The 20307-nt window shown below is 43.4% G+C and overlaps 1 protein-coding gene across 3 annotated transcripts in view; it reads right to left on the bottom strand.

Annotated features, from left to right (window-relative positions):
- ROR1 (receptor tyrosine kinase like orphan receptor 1) overlaps positions 1–20307 on the bottom strand; it is a 156801-nt gene that overhangs the window by 24288 nt on the left and 112206 nt on the right. For all 3 annotated transcript variants that reach the window (XM_080603372.1, XM_080603374.1, XM_080603373.1), the window contains 2 exons: positions 15279–15566; positions 13793–13823 (listed from right to left, as the gene is read on the bottom strand). In XM_080603372.1, coding sequence (XP_080459498.1) covers positions 13793–13823; positions 15279–15566 — 319 coding nt within the window. The remainder of the gene's footprint in view (positions 1–13792; positions 13824–15278; positions 15567–20307) is intronic.

Here is a 20307-nt window from a genome sequence, read left to right on the forward strand (position 1 = left end):
AGGTTACAACACACCTTCTGTTCTATTTTTCCGGCAGCAGCACTGAAACAAGCAAATTCTCACCTCCCTTAGTTGTTTTTTTTTCTTTTTTTTGTCTCATTGTAGTAAATAAAGAAGGAAACATGGCAGATTTTGCAAGGCCAAACAGTTAGAAACACTGCAAACTTCAAATGTGTGCCCGAGCAACCCAAAGAAAAGCCCAACTTGTTTGCAATAAGGTGTTGTACAAAACATGTAAGATAATGCCATTTTGTAGTTCATCTGCAGCCAATAGCTGGTATTCAAGGTGGAAAAAAATATGTACTTTCCTGCTCTCCACACCAGTGCCATGTTTCTTCTGATTCACGTGGCAGAAAAAGGAAAAGTTACACATTTTCCTGGACTGGTTGTCCAAGTTTTCAAGATACGCAATAAGTTGATAGTTACCAACAAATAAAATTATCCCAAATGTTTTATTTGGTTTTATTTTATTATTCCAGTGTGTCAGCAACTGAAAATACTGATATGACTGAGTTCTGCATTAGAAGTAATTAGGCTAACCTGCCACGATGGATCACAAATCTCTAAGAGAATTTGCAATCTGTGTGCTTGGACGAGGAGTATGGTCAGGGTCCTTCCAGCACCCAGCTGTACCACTTCGCAGAGTGGTGTCTGCCAGCTTTCCTACCTGCTTCCAGCCTCAGCACGGCCCAGCTGAACAGCATGACACAACATTTCAGCTGTAACTCTGAAATTAATTGGTATCGATAAGGTTATATGTATGCTATGAATTATATCAATGCATTCCCTCACTGGAAAAATATTATTTAAGATAAAAGTAGCTCGGAGAACTGTTTCTAAAACCTTGCTTTAATAAAGTCTGTCCTGGCATACTTTTACAGTTGCACTTTATCAAATCTAAAAGCTGGTTTTTATCTTTGAGTAGGTGAAATGCTGGTTTGTATCAATACTAACTCTTATCATGGTGTGGTAATATAAAACATGCATTTCACAACTGCATAAAAAATTAAGTGAGGATTAAGCCAAACATCATTTAAAAAGTCATGCACACACACAATCCATGCAGCAAAGTGATTTACGCACAGCACGTGTGAGATGAAAATCTAAGGAAACACCAGTATTTGTACGCTGTTGCTCCTTTTATCCAGCCAAGGAGCTTAATTTCGCCAAGACCATGACTGTCTATTTTGTCCCATAAAAGTGCCTGACATGCCAAGGATGGTGTAACATTCCTGTGTTACTCACACTGAGGAAAAGTACGGAGCAGCTCCGCAGACATCCATGGAGTTGCTCTGGGCTTATCCCCATAAGCTGAGACCAGAATCCAACACAGTGGCAGCTCCTGATGCCAGCTACAGCCTCAAACCCAGCTCCCAGTGCAAGCAAACATTCTCCAGATCATTCCTCCACATTTATCACCGCTAAAAGCACATTGTCTCTCATTATCTTTTGCTCATTTCAAATCTGCAAAAGACTACACGCACTGAAGACCAGATCCTCACCTGCCGGTTGTGTCCACGTTAATTTGCACCCATTGAGGAGGAAAAATTGACACCACCTTAAATAAATGACACCATCTTAAATAAATGCTAAAAATTGCCATGAGAAGCAGAAGTCATCAAGGAGATTTCTAAAACTCGCTTAAATGCAGGTAGTAAAGAAAAGGGCTTTCCCATGCTTTTAGTGCTTTGAGACCAAGGGATTCCTCGATAATTCCTATCTCCTTTTCACACAGTGGAAATGGTGGAATAACAGGGCAGAGAAAATGCAAAAGTGATTTACATAACATACCCTTATCACATAAATACAAGGAAACAGTTTCTATTCCAAAAGTAACTACAGGAAATGTTAGATAGCAGCTACTAAAATCAGATCTTTTAAACATACGCAGGTCAAGAGAGCTTGAATCTAAGGCAACTTTTCCATGATCTTTTCATGGCTGTTGACTTAACAAACCTCCTGAAAGCTCTGGCACTGCTGATACCCACACACGTCATGGAAAGACCCCAGTGACTCCACGTCTGCTAGCCCTACGCCGTCCAAGACAAAACAGTGCAATGACTGAAATGAAGCCCAAACAAGAACGGATTTGAGGCGGTAACAGAGCTGGTGGCAGCTCCCAGGGGTTTGTGGAAAGGAGACCTCTCAGACGGACTTTGGCAAAGTCAAGAGTTGACTTGTAAAGATAACAACGTTTGTATATTTAGAATCTTATAAAGGCATTCGACTTCACACAGCACAAACCTGTGCAGAAGTTAAACACATAAAATCAATGTGATGCTTATTTTTTTGCAGGGATGTGTTCCAGTTAAGTCAAAAGAAAGATCTGAAACATAACATAACTGAGGGGGAGAAAAACTAACTACAGCTGCCATTACCCAGGCTGTGTAGGTGGAGGACTGCACCAGTCTCTTCTCACCTCTAAAACCTCTGAATCTCTAAACTGGCTGTGAACTCGGGAAGGGGATCGCCTTGCTGAGCGCTCTTGGTGCTAACTGCCGGGCAGCACTGTGGCAAAGAATGTCTCCATTCATCTCAAGCAAAATCATGATTGAAAGAAAATGTATTTATTTTAAGTACGTTTACTGACATAAGACATTTGCCTGGAAAGCCATGGCAGGGTAACATTTGCGACTGATTTTTGCTTAACATGGATCGTTGTGGGCTCAAGCATCGATAACAGCATCCAACTAGTAACAGGTCAGATAACTCCTTTCCTTCCCACTGAGGTAGCCACACACATATTTTCCTGTTAACAAGATCAATAAACTTGACACTTTCTGAAATCGATGATTAACTCCTTTTACAGTATTTGAACTCGCTGAGGGTTACTGCTTTGAACAGCCAAGGCTCAAGTGTTGTGCATGTTTTTAATTATCAGGATAAATAATGTAACACCTTATAATCTTCTTCCCTGCACTTGATGATTTTGTGATGAAGGAACACAAATTGCGAGCAGGTAGGTAACTACATGCAAGCGGGTTGTGCAGCGATGCTATCTTTATAGGAGAACTCCTTCTGAAGGTTTTATACCACACGGCAGTAGTGAGAGCAGCTTGGGTCAATACAGATTTATTCCCATTTTTAATGTTTTTACTAGACTGAATAAACACGCCCTGAGACTGAAACCACTGGTTCTCCTAAAGGCTGTGGAAGCCCTGGGTAAATGCTTACACTGGCTGCAGGAGATCGACACGTCCCCGCAGCAACGTGTGGCACTGCGAGCTCAGGGTGGGCACGGCTCCCTCAGGCCTCACGCGGGGCTTCACCGCCCCTTCGTCACGGGGCTCTTGGTCACAGCGCTCACGACACTGGCTGATTACAGCGTGCCAGCCGATGATACTGGGTGGCCCTTCTAAACTGCTCATCCATGCTGATTTTCATGTGGCCTTCACCAGAGGAGCCTTACAGCGTGCTGCTCCTGACGCTCCCTCAGGAGCAGGCCCGCTGGGCCAGCCCCAGGGAGGCCGGATACCGTTCACACTGGAAGGAGCAGCACTCCATAATCACTGAGACATTTGTGAAATTGGGAGACTTATAGATACACTGGGGAAGGAAATTTAGCTGCTGGCCGGTTCGCAGCTGGGGCAGCGATGTGGAGGGGTGGGCAGCGAGCAGTCCACCACGCAGCCCCAGGGCCCAGGCCTGGGCTTTTGTAGCTCCCGTCGAACCCCTGCAAAAGGCACATCCCTACTGTCAGTACATCATGTCACAGAGGGCCCAGGGAAAATGTCCACTTCGTTAGGTGAAAAGGCAAAGGCTCAGTACTGAGTCCTCTGAAAAAGGAGCCCACAGGAAGGGGACAGGAAGACAGGGTCACGTATGGAGCGATTGCTTTTCACGTGGATGAAGGAGAGCCTGGGACAGGAGACAAATCCATCACACAGAGGCCACAAACGGTTTTTATGCTGCCTTTTTCCCTTCCAGTACCCAAGTTTTGTCTGTAATACTCTAAGTTATTATTATTTGTTCTCTTGAATAATTGCTACCACGAGCAACTGAAGCTTTCACCACCCTAACGGTTTGAATGCTTCACCTTACTTCAGTTTTCAGCCTGTTGGCAGTGAGCCTGGCAGCCAGCAGATAAAACAAAAAGCTGTGCAAAGGTTTGCCCAGCGTTGAGCTGCTGCATGCTGTCAAGATCTGATGAAGCTCCAGCAGATCTCTCGTTGCTCCACATCAGTGCAGACTGAAAATGGCAGAAGAGGGTTTGTTTAAGGAATATCAATGACAGCTGGGCACTAAAGGAAAAGAAGAATGAAACAAGAAAGAGATTGAGAATTGCCCACTGAGATTTCACTACCTGGTTTTGCAGGATATTTTATTACAACCACAGAAGTATGTATTATAAGCCTTTAAACAGGATTTCCCTTATAATTAAAAGCCTTACAGCAAAGGAGAATCTCACCGTACCTTGGGGACAACCTCTGACATTAACTGGTTTCTGAAAACTCTGACTACTTCTTTATTTTACCCCTTACACCGGACCAAATCCCGCAGCCACACAAATGGCCAGATGCCCAGGGAAGTGCCCTAAGAACATTTGGCCACCAGAAAGAGCTCCAGCTTAACCTATGACCCTCCCTCCCCAAAACTGCAGTACCCGGCTCTATCTTAGCAGCTCTTACGTGAAAAGCCATTGGAGACGAGACTGTGCTGTACATACACACAAATAGAACAACAGAACAGTAATCTCTGCCAGAAACGTTTGGATATCACATTGCCTGAATACAATACAAATCTGGGTCTACTCACTCGCCAATCACAGAGACCCTCCAAAACATCAAAATCAAATTTTATTTGCTCTTTTTGAGGTCAAGACATGCACTCAGGACAAGCCCTTACCAAAAAAAAAGAAAAAAAAAAAAAAGGCAGCACAAAGATAGGCTCTGTTCAGCTAGTACTGTAACCTGACACAGATCAGGAGGGTGACATGCATTGTTACTGTACTACGGTCAGATCTTACCTCCCAGCCTTTAGGCTCAAAGAAATCTTTATAAGGCATTTAAATCACCCCTATAACTACAGCTAAATGAGACTTTTTTTTTTCTCTTTTTTTTTTGAGGAGAATTGTCTTAGATAGAAAAAACATCATCTTCTGAAAACTGGAATGTTTCATAAAACACAGTGGTTTGGATGCCATTGCCGCTGCAATCCTTTAGCAGGGTTTAGCAGAAGGGTTTCTGGGCTAGAGGAAACTTGGCCTCAAAATCACTGTTATTGGGGAAGACCACGAGGGAGATGGGGAAAGCAGGTTATATCTGTGCTGTACGGCACAGCCAAGGCCTTCCTCCTCTACGGTGAGCACGTGCTGGGCTGGGGGCTGTGCTCTGCTCGTTCCCATGAGAAAAATGCCTAATGGTCTCCGCTTCATTTCGACATGGAATGAAAACAGATACAGAAGGCTCAACGTTTTTAATCAAATGCAATTCCTTTTCACCAGCCAGCCTTGGCTGCAGCCCTAACATGGAGCTCAGCAGCACGGGTCGCCCGTCCTGGGGTGCGTTGAACCAGGCAAATTCTGGCAAGGAGTGCGGTGGGAAAAAGGCCCCCGTGGGACATTAAAGATCTATAGCTTAAACAGGAACAATACTTGGCCGCTCTGACTATGTGGTTTAACTCACAAGACTCGGTTTATTAGCAGACTTAGTCCAACACCAATTGCTAACTGCATAATGATCACATTTTTTTGCAACAGTTAAAGACTATCTCCACAAATATGGTATCCCGAAGGCTGCAGGAGATGATCAGGGTGAGGAATGCAACTTCTCAGCTTTTCCTGATTTTTTTTCCCATTCTGTTGCCAAATAGAAGAAAGAAACTTCAATATGATGCTCACTTTGCTCCTTTTAAAACAAATCAGGAAAATGAGCACAGTCTGTAACTCAAGGTCAAATTATATAATTATAGGATTTCCTTAAGTGTTTGTATAAGCCAAATTTTCTAATGATTCACTGAAACTCCTCAAAGAAAGGAGAATCTATCCTCTCCTGCTCTTCATGTATCAACCCCTTAAGGTTTCTGCATGGGATTTGAAATCTTCCTAAATCCAGTGTTAAAAGACAGGAAGGTATCTGAGCCTAGTTCATAATGACAGCGTAAATTCCTCTTTTGGTGCTATCTTCAGCACTTACTGAACACAGTCAAACAAACCCAGTGCAACAGGACTAATGCAGCATGGCTAATTGAACATGCTAAATATAAAAGGCACAAGACTGACCCAGTATTTCCAAAATGCTGGAAGCAGAGCATTTCCCAAGCAAGTAACAGCAATGTCACGTTTTTCTCTTCACTTCCAGGCAGTGACTGTGCTTTTGCTGCTGTCCTCAGGTAGCACAGGGCGGCTGCTGAAGTGACCAACAGCCGAGCGCTGAACGCCGTGCCAGCACAGCACCAGGCGCACGCTCAGCCCTGGATGTGGCCGTGCCTCTCCCTCCCTCCCAAAGCTGCCTGTGCTTGAAAAAGATTTGGTGAGCAGGCAGCAGTACCATTCATAAGCAGACAAGCTGGCTTCAGGACAAAACACTGGGGTCAGCGTTTCAGCTCCCCAAGTCTGCTGGGGTCCTGCTACAAACCCTGTGTGCAACGCCAGGGGTTATCGACTATGGGCAACCGGGTCGTATTAAAGCCTTGTAGAAATACAAGTACAAATACTCTTCAAATATTATCTGTAGCATTCCACAAAGACCATTTCTATACCAAACGCTTATTTGCATATGTAGTTGCTACGGGTGATAATGCGCAGAATGAAAACAAACACATTTCTTAATAGCACATTGTCTTTTCCTACGTATTATAAAAATGCATTAGGCAACTCTGGCTCCCGATGCCCAAGTCATAATGTGTTTTACTCCCTTCTCTCTGCCTACCTAAAAAAATATTGACATCAGTGTGATTAATTTGTTTTCAGATAATACAACTATGTCTCCCTATCGTGTCATACCTTTCCTTCAGACCACATGAAGACAGAAGGGCTTTCTGTTTGCACTACGGGACAGATAAGAGTGGAACACTGTAGTTAAAATATGTAAAAATATTTATCAGGTACCCTTTCAAAATGAAAAGCACTTTCTAAGGTAAATCTCGTTCCAAACTCCAGGCCAGTTTCTTTTCTGCAGATTTACCGTAGCATAACAAAACACAATTTCACCCACTTCATTGGTAAGAACTGGGGTAAGAGCTCTGCAGCAGAGACCTCAAATTTTTGCAGTATTCCTCACATGAAAGCCCCTGGATGATGCACGGCCACAGCAGACAACAATAATCCATTAGCTCGGATATCGGTCTGGGCCTCCAGAGACAGAGCTCAATTCTCTGTCTCGTTACAGGTTGTATATGTAATATCTTGAGCAAAAACCCAAGGGTGTCAGAGCCAGACAAGGTGACCAGCATGACTTCAACTGCATCTGAGCTAGCATAAAACAGCTGCAGCGAAGGCGACTGAAGCACACCTTTAATCTCACTCTGGCTCAGTTTCCCATATGTGCTCTGGGAGATAAGAGAAGGTAAAGAGGCAAAGGAGCCTGGGATTCTCAGATAACATGTATATTTAGCTGTGTAAGTACCTTGAAGTAGATAAAATGCACTAGAACACTGGCTATGACCAATTCGTTTAATACCAGACATAAATATGGCATCCTAAATCCAGTGCTACATTTACCCAGAGGTTTCCATGGACGTGTGCTTGCTCGGGGAAGCACAAGAGCATGCTCCCTCCTGAACCACACACCTGGCGGCCTCAGCAGTCACCTGGTGCCACGGAAATGTTGCCAAAAAAAAATCACAGAGGAATAACCAGGACAAGGGAGAAGGTGAGACAGCGGCAGAACAGATAAGCGTGCACCAGATCAAAGACACAGTGAAGAGCGCAAGCCCAGCTCTCCCTGGAAACATTTCATTTCCACGACTGGCACGCTCGCAGCAGCTAATCTGACTCTCAGACCCTGGCAAGACCACGAGAGCATTATTTTCACTCGAATGAAGTAATGCAACGGAACATAACATGGTTTCTGTCAGCGTCAGCCACTCCGACTTCATCTTCAGGCTGCACGACTTTTTTGCCCAACCATATTTACGTTGGCCTCCCTGTACAACATCCCACCTGAATTAGCATCTCAGAAGCCCTGTGGCGAAGGAAATGCATGCAGCTCCTCCACCTGCAGCCTGCGGCAAGCCTGGGTGCCCGGCCTGCGGAGCCCAGGGGCGCTGGGTGCTGAGGGCAGCAGCAGGGGGGTCGGGCTCAGGCAGCAGCTCCTGGTGAATCCACTCTCGCCTCTTTACAGGTATTTTTTCCTTCTCTAAAATTTAGCTTCTCTGGTCAAAGGGGAGAAGTCCCTCTGAAATCCTCAATCAAACGCAGTTGGCCAAGCCTCCCCTGGATGCCGGCCAGTGGTTATGCGTTTTCTCGCAGCAGAGAACCATGCTGACATCCAGCCACACGGAGCCACTGTATAAAAGATCTGTTTTACTAAAAAACCCAGATGTGTTTCACTTAAAGAAAAAAAAAAAAACCTTAATCATTGAAAAAGAGGATGGGAGAATCCTGCGGGGTTTGTGGTTTCACAAGCCTCGCAAGCAATTTCTGGGAATCACAAACCCCATTTGATTTTATGAATCAAGTGCCCCTTAAAATTACAGCCCTCTCCTCTCCTCTTTTCCTCCTCTCCTCATTCCCAGTGGTTAAATAAAGAGCAAAACAATACCATATCTTTAGCTTATATAGAGAGAAGGCTCCGTTAGGAATCAGAGGGCTGTTCAAGAGCAATACCGACACCAGGACCGGGTGTGCTCCCCACGGGAGGTACCAGTCCGTGGCACACACGTCCAGGCTGATTTACGTTCGGGCTCTTGTCTCTCTGCCACGCAAGAGGATCAACAAGAGTCTCTCTCTGCCACAACAAGAGCAGTAATATTGATGAACTAGACATTTTTTTTTCCTTTAACATCTAAAACACCACGTCTTGTGAACTCACAGGCGGCTTCTAAGAGGTGCCATGCCATTCTTCTGAGGTTTCCACTGTAAAAAAGCCAGAAGTCTGCCTTGCCGAGTGACACATTTCTCCTGCAGGTTAAGCCTTTTCAAGACGTGTTCACAAAGCAATAGATTCCGTGTGGGTTTTGTACGCCTTCAACAGAGAACTGACATTTTCCTGAACTCTTCCCACCGGACTACACTCCAACAGGGTTTGTCTAGCTCATTTTTAGACTGGACCACATAAAAAGGCAATTTGTTTTCTCTCCCGCTACAGCTCCTTCAGCAGTTCTTGAACAGAGTGCAGGTGAGCTGCCTCTCCTCCAGCTTCAGTCACTTGCACCCAGGGTTTTTCCTGGAGTTAGCGAGTGAAGTTCTGGGCAAGCACAGAGCATCGCTCCAGGCAGTGGAAACAATACAGATGGAGGAAAAAAGGACGATATTAATCGTGGAAAAAACTGGGCACACAACCATTTTCCAGGCCGAAGTACCTCTACTGTTACAGTAAATTATCTCATCTCCTGGAACCTGCTGTGCTCTCACCTCAGTCCTTGCTGTCCCCTATCTCTGTAGCCACTGGAGAGACCTGAGATTGATGTGCAGACTTCTGTGTCCTTAAAGGACCAAACCTTGCTATGGACAATGAATAAAAAGTGAGTTTCAAAGTGTTGTGAAGCATCAGAACTTCAAAAATAAAGAAAAAAAGGGCTAAATTGGTTGTTGGTGGCCTTTCGCACCAAAAGCCAGCAGGACCTGCCTTATCTGCCAGATGAGATGCCCCTGACTCCTGCCTGCTGCGGAGGTGCCCTTGACACCATCCACTTCATGGAAACTATTTCAGCAGCCCAAGAGCCGGAGCTGGCGCAGCCGCCCAGCTCCCGGGCACGCATCCGGACTGCGGACAGCGGCGTTCGCACTCTCCCCACAGCTCCCCGGGCTGCTTGTAGCTGGCCCTGTATCTGTAGCACCTTCCGGCAAAACAAAGATAAATAATGATGTATTTATAAAGCAGGAGTGAGGGGTTTGGGGGGCGAAAAAAAGCATCATCATCTTTAAGCTGGGTTCCACACGTTGAGCAGCAGAGCCTGCCGATGGAATGCAGCTCCCCGGCCTTGCAGATAAGGGCTTTAAAGCTGACCTTTGCCAAACACAGGAGAGTTAAAGGAAGGACATTCAGGTCAGCCAGTGCTTTGCACTAGGGCAGTACCTTGCTTTAGTCATTCCCTTATACTGCTGCTGGAGTTTCTTCCATTCACTTCAGACTGATTTGCAAATCAGACATTTGGCTCTAGCTAACCATAACAGCGTTAAAGGAAAGCAGAAAGAATAAGGATGTAACGCACGCGTGAATTATGATGTTATCTAGCATTGCCTGTCTTCTTTTACAGAAGTTATCCATTTAACCTTTTTATTTTTAAGCTACAGTTGGACCATCTATTTTTCTGCCATCACATCAGCGCAGAACTCTGCACCTATAAATTATATGAAGAAAAGTGCTGAGCATATGGATTTTTTTAAAAACATGATCCTCAAATTAAATCCTTAAATGAACAGAACCTTCCACTTATGGTAGATTAATAAAGACAGCATGGGTAAAGCACGCCCACTGAGAAAGGCAGCTACTCGACATCGACTTGGTTGATTGTGTTATTTATCATAGGAGAAGAAACCCATGCTGATAAGGCACAAATAGTACCAAAGTATGAGTTTTCATTTACACAACACGTTTTAAAGAGCTTTCCCTATTTAACCACTGTAAAATGAAATGATATGTCCCTAGGATGACTTACAGTAAGTGTCATTGGTTCAGCCAACGCCAGTGGTCAGCCTTCACAGCAGGGGGAGAGAGGCCTAAGTTCCCGTCACTGCATTCCGCGGTCTGAAATTAGCTGAACCCATGCACCCCCGCTCAGTTTATCCAAAGCACCAGAATTAGTGCTTTAACTCTTGAAAAAAGGGCAGGAAGATATTTTATGACCCAGCTTCCAGGACTATTCCCTATAGCGTTTTCCCTTTGGCCTCCCGTGAGTCTAACATGAAGGGAAGGGAGGACAGCCACGTGCGTGCATCTACCGCTCTGGAACTTGAACACCGAGGTTGGCATGGATGGGGGGAGTTTTCACAGGTAAACGCAGATGTTTCTCATGACTGTACCTATCGTTCATCTACTAGCAATGAGGAGTCCTAAAATGGCATCAAGACTTTGAAAGAACATCACAGTCCAAGGGCTGATGCCTTCAAAGGATCCTACACGGAACAGGCTCCAAGTTCTCTTCATATCTGAAGAAATTCACGATCAAAATACCAAAGGTATTAACCTCCAGGGCTTCAATAATATTTTCAGACAAGAAAATTTACCAAAGCTGTAGTAAATGCTCTGCTCCTCTACAATGAAGAGTACTGCTGCCTTTAAACAGTTCTTCAAACACTTGTGACATTTACTTGTATAATGTGGAATCACTCTTCCTACAGGCACTTCCACCAAATTTTCACTAATTTCAGAGCTAATAATTTGTTCGCTAGTTTGCACGAGAAGACTATGTATGAGCAGCCATACGCTTCTCAAGATATTTTTAGCACTGAAAGATGAGCAAACAGCGAGGCACAGAGTCTGAGGCAGTTCCCCCCTGCACTCCCCGACACATCATTTCTCTCTGCAGTTCAGCCCAGTGCAGCTGGAACTCGCCAGCCGCTGCAATCCATAAGGCTGCTGCACTCAAGCCACTGGCAGCAGATATGAACCAGGTTCAGGACAATGCACACTGACATTTTTTTACTCTAATTTAGCATGCCTTCCAAGTTTATCGTTTCTCTCTTGTAAGCTTCTTCCTGATTCTCTTATTTCATAGATTAAATCTGGTTAGCTGCTACAGGAATGTAAATGTTCCCCATTCAGTAAAACAGAGATGCCTGTGCACATTTCTTCGCATACGTTACCTTCCAATGTTCAATACAATGCAGCCTCTCATTAGACAGACCCACAGCCTCCCAGGGTAATGAAGTGCGATTAAATATCTTTCTTGGCTACAAATTTAAAAGGCACAATTTTGAAGTCAACTACTGCAGAGGAAGTCTCACTTTATTTTCACCTTTTCACATCTTTGTTTGTACGCATGTATAACAATGGGCAGGGCATGCTGAAAGCAAAATGAAGATCTTGCATTAAATCACTTTCGAGCCAATTTCATGTTTGATACGGAGCATATGGAAAAAAACAAAACTAGTTTGTCTTTTTCCTTGTGGTCTGGATGATATTGTGCAGACATCGCCCCAGAGCTCGGTCTGACTCTCACTGAATTAGTGGGACCATTTGCTGTCACTTCTCCATAACTGGGTGAGGCTGTTAGCTAGTTAAGATGTAGTCATTTGGGAGGGGGCAGGGGGGAGAAGGAATAAATTGCCAGAAAGAGAAATGGGAAAAAGGTTCCCAAATCAATTTTGTTTCAAAAAAAGCAAGGCAATCCTCAGTGGCCCAGACAGGGAAATTCCAGCACAGCTCCCTGCTTTCTCTGCTCACAGTGCTCTCCTGTGAGCTTCTGACAGCTTGGGACATATCGCCTAATGTAACAAATTTTAGAAACCCCAAACTAGGCAGAAGTAGACCCAAAATGCACACTTTCTCAGATTATTAAAAAAAGTCTCCAAACCAGAGCACAACAGCCTCCACTCCCTGCCATGAAGCTTTTCTCCCCAGAACACTGCAGTCACAAAAAGGAGTTTGAGACCGAGCAAAGAGCTCCCCTTCCTAAACCAACTCAGTAACTTCGATTCAGGTACCTTCAAAAGGAAAGACAAAAGCACATTTTATGATGTTCCATTAGAGGGCATCCTAGCATGTCCTTTTGTGGTCAGATGCTTTCGCTAATTCATTTCCTCTGCAATACTTTGTGAACAATCTTCCGTAAAGACAGTCAGGAGCATTCACGTCCCCAAACTTTTGCATCCCTTGTAAATGTAATTCTAATTTCATTTCACTTTTCTGTTGCTGCGGTATTTCTCTTTTAACAGAGCAACTTCCTCACTAGGACAGGTGGGTTTTCAGTGTTGTTCCACATGCGTAAGGCGTGAAAGAGCTGGACACAATCACAAAATTAATTTCAAATTTCAGAACAGCTGAAGATCAGACTTGAAAAGAAATGGGGACCTACAGAAGGTGAGCAAGTTGGTTCATTTATCTTGAAACTAGAGATTGATATGTTCTCAAAGCCTACCATAGACAGAAGCTCAACTGCCAGATACAAGGTGGCAACTGCTCAGAGGCAGCAGCGTGGACCCAGCAGCAGGAGCAGATCCTGAGCTCCAGGATAGGGGGAGGCTGCTGTAAAAACAACCACTACTCGAACCCAGGTATCTGATCTTTAAAAACTCAGTTTCTTGACTGTTTACCACCACAGATACAGAGAGACACAAATCCAGCTTATGACCATTAGTTCCATTAAATTAGTAAGAATCCCGTAGGTACTAAAATTTACTTATAGCGACAGAGATTTTTCTGGACTGGGCTATGACAAGTATGAAGATCGGTTTTTACTTATACGGTATACTCTGTTTGTACACTGAGATCAGTTCAAAGGCTGAAGGCATCAGGGGATCTAAAGGAAATAATATTGGAAATTAAGAAGTCTAGCTTAAGAAATAGGAGTTGACATGATAACATGAGAATTTATCTACGAGACAGATAATTCAGTTACAATAAATTACTGTCCTATCTGACTTAAAGTGGAATGTAAAAGTGCTTCTGTCACACAAAATGAAAAATGAACTTCTGACTGATGAAATGCAAGACTAATGAATCAATATAAGAGACATGAAACAACTTACGATGATCCTGGACTTGCTGTTGGTGGGGGACCTGGAAAAGTGACAGAAGAAAAACAGTGTGATGAGTTATGGCGAGGTAACAAGCAGGAAGCTTTTGTAAACCTTTAAAAGATAAAAGTAACAGTCTGTCATGTTGGATGTGGTTTATATAGTTTAAGAGGCAAGTCTCAGTTTCTCAGTACCAAAGACAAGACCGTATCCTGTAGCAGTGATTGTCTGCGAAATGCCATAGATAAGGGCAATAAACAGGTGAGGGATGGATCCTGAAATTCAGCTGAGTTCGGGGCCATAACAAAAAAGGTTATAGCAAACCACAGGAGGCTTATACAAAAGCATGTTGTGACTGTAACTGGGAGAAAACAGCGTCATTTCCCCCTACCAATCTTCATTATTTTTCAGGGTATTCATCCTTGGCCTGATCCAGATGCATTGATCAAATTTCCTCTGACCTCTGCAGGCTTTGGCTGACAGCGTTTCGCTGTTACTGCCCTCGGCGTTTATATTTTGGCGAATACTCGACAGGCTGAGCTCGTGTTCACCAACACAGAGCAAACTGAAGAGTCAGCTGCAGCAGTTCATACTAATGAGCATTTGCTCTAGAAACTGAATTGTAAGATTAAATATTGCTCCAGTCAGTAAAACATGAAAAATACCCAGTGCTTTCTACAGGAATGTCTATAAAAGTATCATTGTTCAGATAAAAATCTCCTAAATTTCAGATACAAGCTAAAGGACATCTGCCTTATGAGAACATCCAATGATTAATTTCTTATTATGATTTAGAAAATCTGGGACATTTACGACAGAAGACTCTGAAATGCACTGAATACACCATTCATTGGGTGTTGCTGTGAGGACTAACTAGGACTCCATGCAAACACTCTCATCTGAGTCAAGTATTTCACCCTGAACATGGAGGTGGAGGAGAAGATGCAGAAAACCCGTTTCTGGTTTGGAATCTTCCTGGTATTAGGATCATCCATGAAGGCAATCATTTCATTATAAACTTTGACGAAAAAGTGATTATTTTATCTGAAAGGCATATGTATCATTAATGTGCTTCCGATCTATACTGCATTTAACATTTCCGTCCCATCTCCATCTTTTGCAAGCTGAAATTTCTCACTTACTAGAGAAAAAGGAGGTCACTCAGGAACTTGAGAATAAGTTTTTCTTGTCTGGTCTGAATCCACTCAGGTAGCATATTAATGAACACTGCTCTTAAGTGGCCCTGTGTTTCAGTCCTGCTTCCACCAGGTTTTTATATATTAAAAGCCACCATTTCAGCTGGCAACATGGGCATCTCAGCTGAGCAAAGAGCAAACAGGCAGAAGGGATAAACTGCCAGAAATAGGCTGAAACAGGCTGCTGCTGATACCACTACATCAGTGCACTCATTTTCAGTGGATAAACACACCTTTCTTCAGAGTTTCCTGCACTGTTTTTCTAAGCAACACTTTGAACAACTTAATAGGAGAAAACCTACCAAATTTGACAAAGAGCACACCGGTGGTAGAAACAGTCTTTCTGCCATTAGTTGCAACGCACTGGAAGTAGCCGGTGTCTGTAGTGTCAAGGTTCCTTATTCGCAGTCGAGACCCATAGCTTGTGGCACGGAAGGAGATCCTCCGGGGCTCCTGGACAACCGGCGCGTCGTTCTTCAGCCAGCGAACCGTGGGAGGAGGATTGCCAGAGACTTTACAGTGCAGCTCTGCCGTCTGGCCCAGGGTGGTAGTTATGTTATTCATAGGTTCATCAAGTGTCAAGAAGTAATCTGTTATGGAAAAAGAAAAAAGGGTGAATAAGGAATTCCAGCTCAGAAAATGTCATATTAAAGTCATCTCATTCCTGTCTTTGAAAAGTAAACAAAGGAAGTGGCTATTATGTTTAGCAAAAAAACTCAAATACTTATTAATTGATAAGGGCCAGTGATAGGTTCCACATAGTTTTGCATGCTAATAAAAGGAACAAATTTCACAATTTCCATTGCACTATAGTAATACTGTTTCTCTTCAAAGTTTCTTCTCCTTCTTATGCCCATGGATTTTCTCTACTTTCTTAACATCATCCTATTTCACTTCATTCAAAGCAGAAAAGGGAGATAATGCTACTTCTCTGTCTCCTTTTTCCTTTTTGCTAACCAGTAAATGTGAAAAACACCCTTTGTAAATTCAGCTGCTCATTTTATTGTCTCTGCCTTGGAGATCTGCCCCTGCTTGTGTTAGGATCCACAGAATGTACCGATATATGGAATGAATCTCTCAGAAATGAAGGTCTCACAGCCATTTTTAATTGACTTGCAGAGCAGTGCAGGCAGTATGTTGTGAATGATTTTGTACGCACCAACTGCACAGATGAAGGAATAAGGATCATATCTAGGAGATGAAGGCTTTCTTTCTTACTTAGTCTTTTTTTTCCCTGCTAAGAGAACTAAAGTTTATCTTTAATCTGAAATAGGTCTCATGATAGGTACAAGTAGCAGATCAAGAATTCTTTCATTTTGTTACAATGGGGAATGTTAAATGAAAATTTCACAAAATTAATCTCTTCTAATCCATTCGTGAGCATTGCCTTCTCCTGTCAAGTGCTATTTCATTCTGCACCGGTCAGGAAGAAGGCTATTTCTAGTTAACTGTATTCAGCATTTAATTAAATCCTTTAAAGGCAGAGAGCAAGATGGATTGGGTACGAGGAATGGAATACGCGGGCTTTCATCTCAGTGTCACAGGTTCAAATCTAACGGTGGTCATTAGTGGCCAAAAACCATTATCATCTGGTGGCTGTCTCAGCAGGGCAGCCGAGCAATGAGAAACCCAGGGACTGTACTCTGCTCCCGTGCTCTCTGAGCGAGCCCGGGAGGTCAAGAAAAGCCCATCAGTAAGGAAATCTGTGCTGTGCCGCTTACGCTACGCCGTGTTAAGGTACATCTACTGAAACCTCCAGCAATAAGCCTGCCTAAAATTATGAAAAAGACCTCCAGCATGTAATAAAAACAGCTCAGCTAACTAACTTGCCTAACTAATCCACTTTCCTAATTAGTTATTTTAATCATGTCTTCACTGGCTACTCCCTTCATTATGCTTTGTGAATATCAGTATCTCTTCCCTTTGTGTTTAATCTACTTAGCATGTAAGTTCCTACCCTGTATTTATACAGCACTTTATACAACGCGTCCCTGATCTCATTTGGTCCCGAGGAGCTATTAAGATAAACATTAAGCACAAAGAAACTGCCCACACATTTTTCTTTCACTGATCAAGTAGTCTTTTAATGTGCAGGTATGAAACTGCAAAGTACTACTGTTACCTCTGCTCCCGCGGATCCAGTTAGTTCAAACTGTGCATGGCGTAAAAAGTGCAGAGATCCAGCTGCCTGGTGAAGACAGACAACTGGGTTCCATGTCTTTAACCTGGGCATCAGGTTGGCTTTTTAGTTCCCCAGGATCATTTCTGCATGCTTCACTGCAGGACTAGAAACGCTTGAGACTTGCATCTTAACAACCTCACTGGGAAGCATAATCTAAATCAGCACACGTATTTTTGGGTTCCCTCCACAATCTGTGTTTAATAAAATCACACTAATAGCACGGAGCTGGAGAACCACACTTAATTATCCAATGTAACATTTCTATACCACAGTCATTTATATAATTCCTGATAACATTTCAAAGAGAGTGGCTCAGACATCTACAATCTAATACAGACAGAAAACAGAATGGCCTCAGTCCTGTGACGGTCTTGCTGACAACCCACACAGTAAATATAGTATTTTAAAGGTCCTATGGTATGCAGAGGAGGCAAATAAAGGAGTAAAGATGTAACGTAGGTTACCAAATGCAGGAGAAGGAGTCTAAAGTAAAAATACCAACAGTGAGCCAGTGAAAAATGGCTATTACAGCCCGAGTTATGGTGAAACTTCTCTGTAGGTACAACCAGAAACAACTTCTCAGTGTCAGGAGCTTCTGACTCTTCCTCAAGCTCTCTCCACTTTCCTCTACAAACTACTACAGAAACACCAAAATGAAAGGCATCTGCTAAATTCAGCTTAGCTTGGTTCTTAAATACCTACACTTTGCATCCAAATCTTAAATCTGATCAAGCAGCAGACTGTAAGGCACCTGAGATGAGATTTAAACAGGGCAAGTTCCAAGCAGCTGGAATCATCATGAGAAGATTCTCATGGATAAAACATTTCTGTAATTGAAAATAAGCTGAAGGTCTAACGGTGCTTCCAAAAAAATCCTGTAGTGTTACTGAGGCGTACCAAATTATGAGCATTCCTCCCCTTGCACGCAGGAAAGCCATCCATTGCTGCCCTTGCATTGCATGGAGGACCCAAAAAGAAGCCCAATTTTATTTTTAACACTTTTGTCCAACTCTCACCTACCAAAGCCCCTCAAATCTCCAAAGCTACTGCTACCATCCTCTCCTTTTAATAACAACTATGCAAAGAACATAGGAAATAATTCCTGCCTGTGTCCAGGTTTCTGTCCAGGCCGCTCCCCATCAGCCACTCGCTGGTGCCGTCGGCGTTAACACCACCTCCTTCTGGGACAGAAGAGGCCAAGAAAAACAGGGCTAAATCCACCTTTTGTGCACTCAGCAGGAGGTGAGCACTGATGAAATGGGAAGAAGTTGCTGCTTGTACACGTGATGACGACACCGTGTCGCATGGCCGTGGCCTTACCTCACGGCACGTTTTTTACCGTGCTTCACTTGACAGCCTCCCTGTCATCGAGGAGCTCCCCAGTTGACTCTCTCTGCCCAAAAGAATAATTTCTTAGAAACAGGATGGTTCTTACCTAGAAAATAATGACTGTGCTTCTGAGAATTAAATAGTCTAGTGGCAAGGGCCGTTGGAAAGTCTGAGTTTTAATGCTGGCTCTGAGCAGTCTTGGGTGAATCACTTCAGCTGTGATTTTTAGAAGAGCCGAAGGGAAGTAGACACCCAAAGCCAATCAAAGCCCACTTGGGATTTGTGCAACTAAGTCCTTTTAAAAACAGCCTTAAACCTTTTGGCTCAATTTCTCCAGCTATAAAGTGAGGATAATAATCCCTCTTACATCATGGGGAGGCTGTTATGTACATTAATGAGATAATGCTCGTAAAGCACTTTGAAGGTGAAAAGTGCTACGCTGGGATAAGCACTGTTATTATATTTTAAGTTAAATCTCAGGATTTCAAGAACATAACAAAAGCCAGTCCGTATTTTAGAGTCGCACTCTATAAAAACATTTCAGACACATTTTAATTTACAGAAATACAGGAGAATAGCCGGAAAAAGTTCTAAATAAAATTTAGCCCACCTATAATTTAATAATAGTCAAACTGATTTTTTTTAATTTGTAAAAACAATTTACTGCTAGGCCTAGACCCTGAATGCCAAGTTTCAGCCCACAGAGATTTTTTTTTTTAATGGCTGAGTTATAAACCCTTGAAAAATGCTGACAGCCCCTTTACTATAGCAGCACTAGCGGGTGCCCTATAATGAACTTTTAAATGACTTGAGATAATATCTGGAAAGCCAAGCCTGAAATATATTTCTGGTTTTGAGCCGTTGCCAATGCAAACACAACACATCATAAGTCATCTTCATGATTCTAAGCGCATAAATTGGAGACACTGCATATAAAATCCAAATATTAGGTATCCTTCATGGCCAAACTCTTTGCTGGTTTGATGTTACAGAATAGCAACAGCTGTGCGAGGACGAAATGTACTGCGTTGCGTGTCTTGAAAGAAGAAAAGTGTGTGTATTTCCACAGCTACGTCTTGACATTGTTAAATAGGAGCCTGCCCAGTTGTAATAAATTCTTAAGTATTCTACTACTTTTAAGTGGAACCCAGGTGGCTTTCAAAATAAAAGCTCGTCCTCCCCGGCCAAGGAATGTTAATCTCCTCTGTGACCACATGGTTACTCTATCTTAAATTACCAAAGACACTTCTTAGAGCAGTAACACCCTCTTTGCTCAGAGGAGGACTTTGCTGGCCACAGCGAGAGGGTCTTTTCGCAAGCACCGTGCACGCTACGTGTTTCTGGTTTCACTAGGTGTTTAAAGCACGACGGGGATGCAGGATTAGACCCTGAAATGATCGTTTTATGAGAAGAATTGTTGTTTCATTTATCCTCTTCTTTGTGCCCTTCTGATCTTTCAGAATATTCAAAGTCTTCATTCAAGCCACGGCAGTCGCAGGAACAGCTTTCATCCAGGTGCAGCAGGGGCCTGTGCACCCAGCGCCTTCCCACCATGCTCACAGCACACTTCTCGGCAAAAGGAACAGCTCCAAACCTTCTCTGAAGCAAACCTACAGATGCAGGGACACCATTTCCAGCTGCTGAAGTAGAGAAAAAGTTTAATTCTGGATCTGAAAGTTCAAATCTTCCTTGCTGTCTGAGCAGGCCGGAGCTGGGCCATTTGGACACCAGCCTTGCAGGGCGCTTACCGGCCTCCTCCTTTTGCACCAGAAGGCCTAGTGGCTCAGCGCTTTGTCATAACATACGGTGACAATAAAAAA

Source organism: Anser brachyrhynchus, assembly GCF_964034855.1.
Source record: "Anser brachyrhynchus genome assembly, chromosome: 8".
NCBI lineage: Eukaryota > Metazoa > Chordata > Aves > Anseriformes > Anatidae > Anser > Anser brachyrhynchus.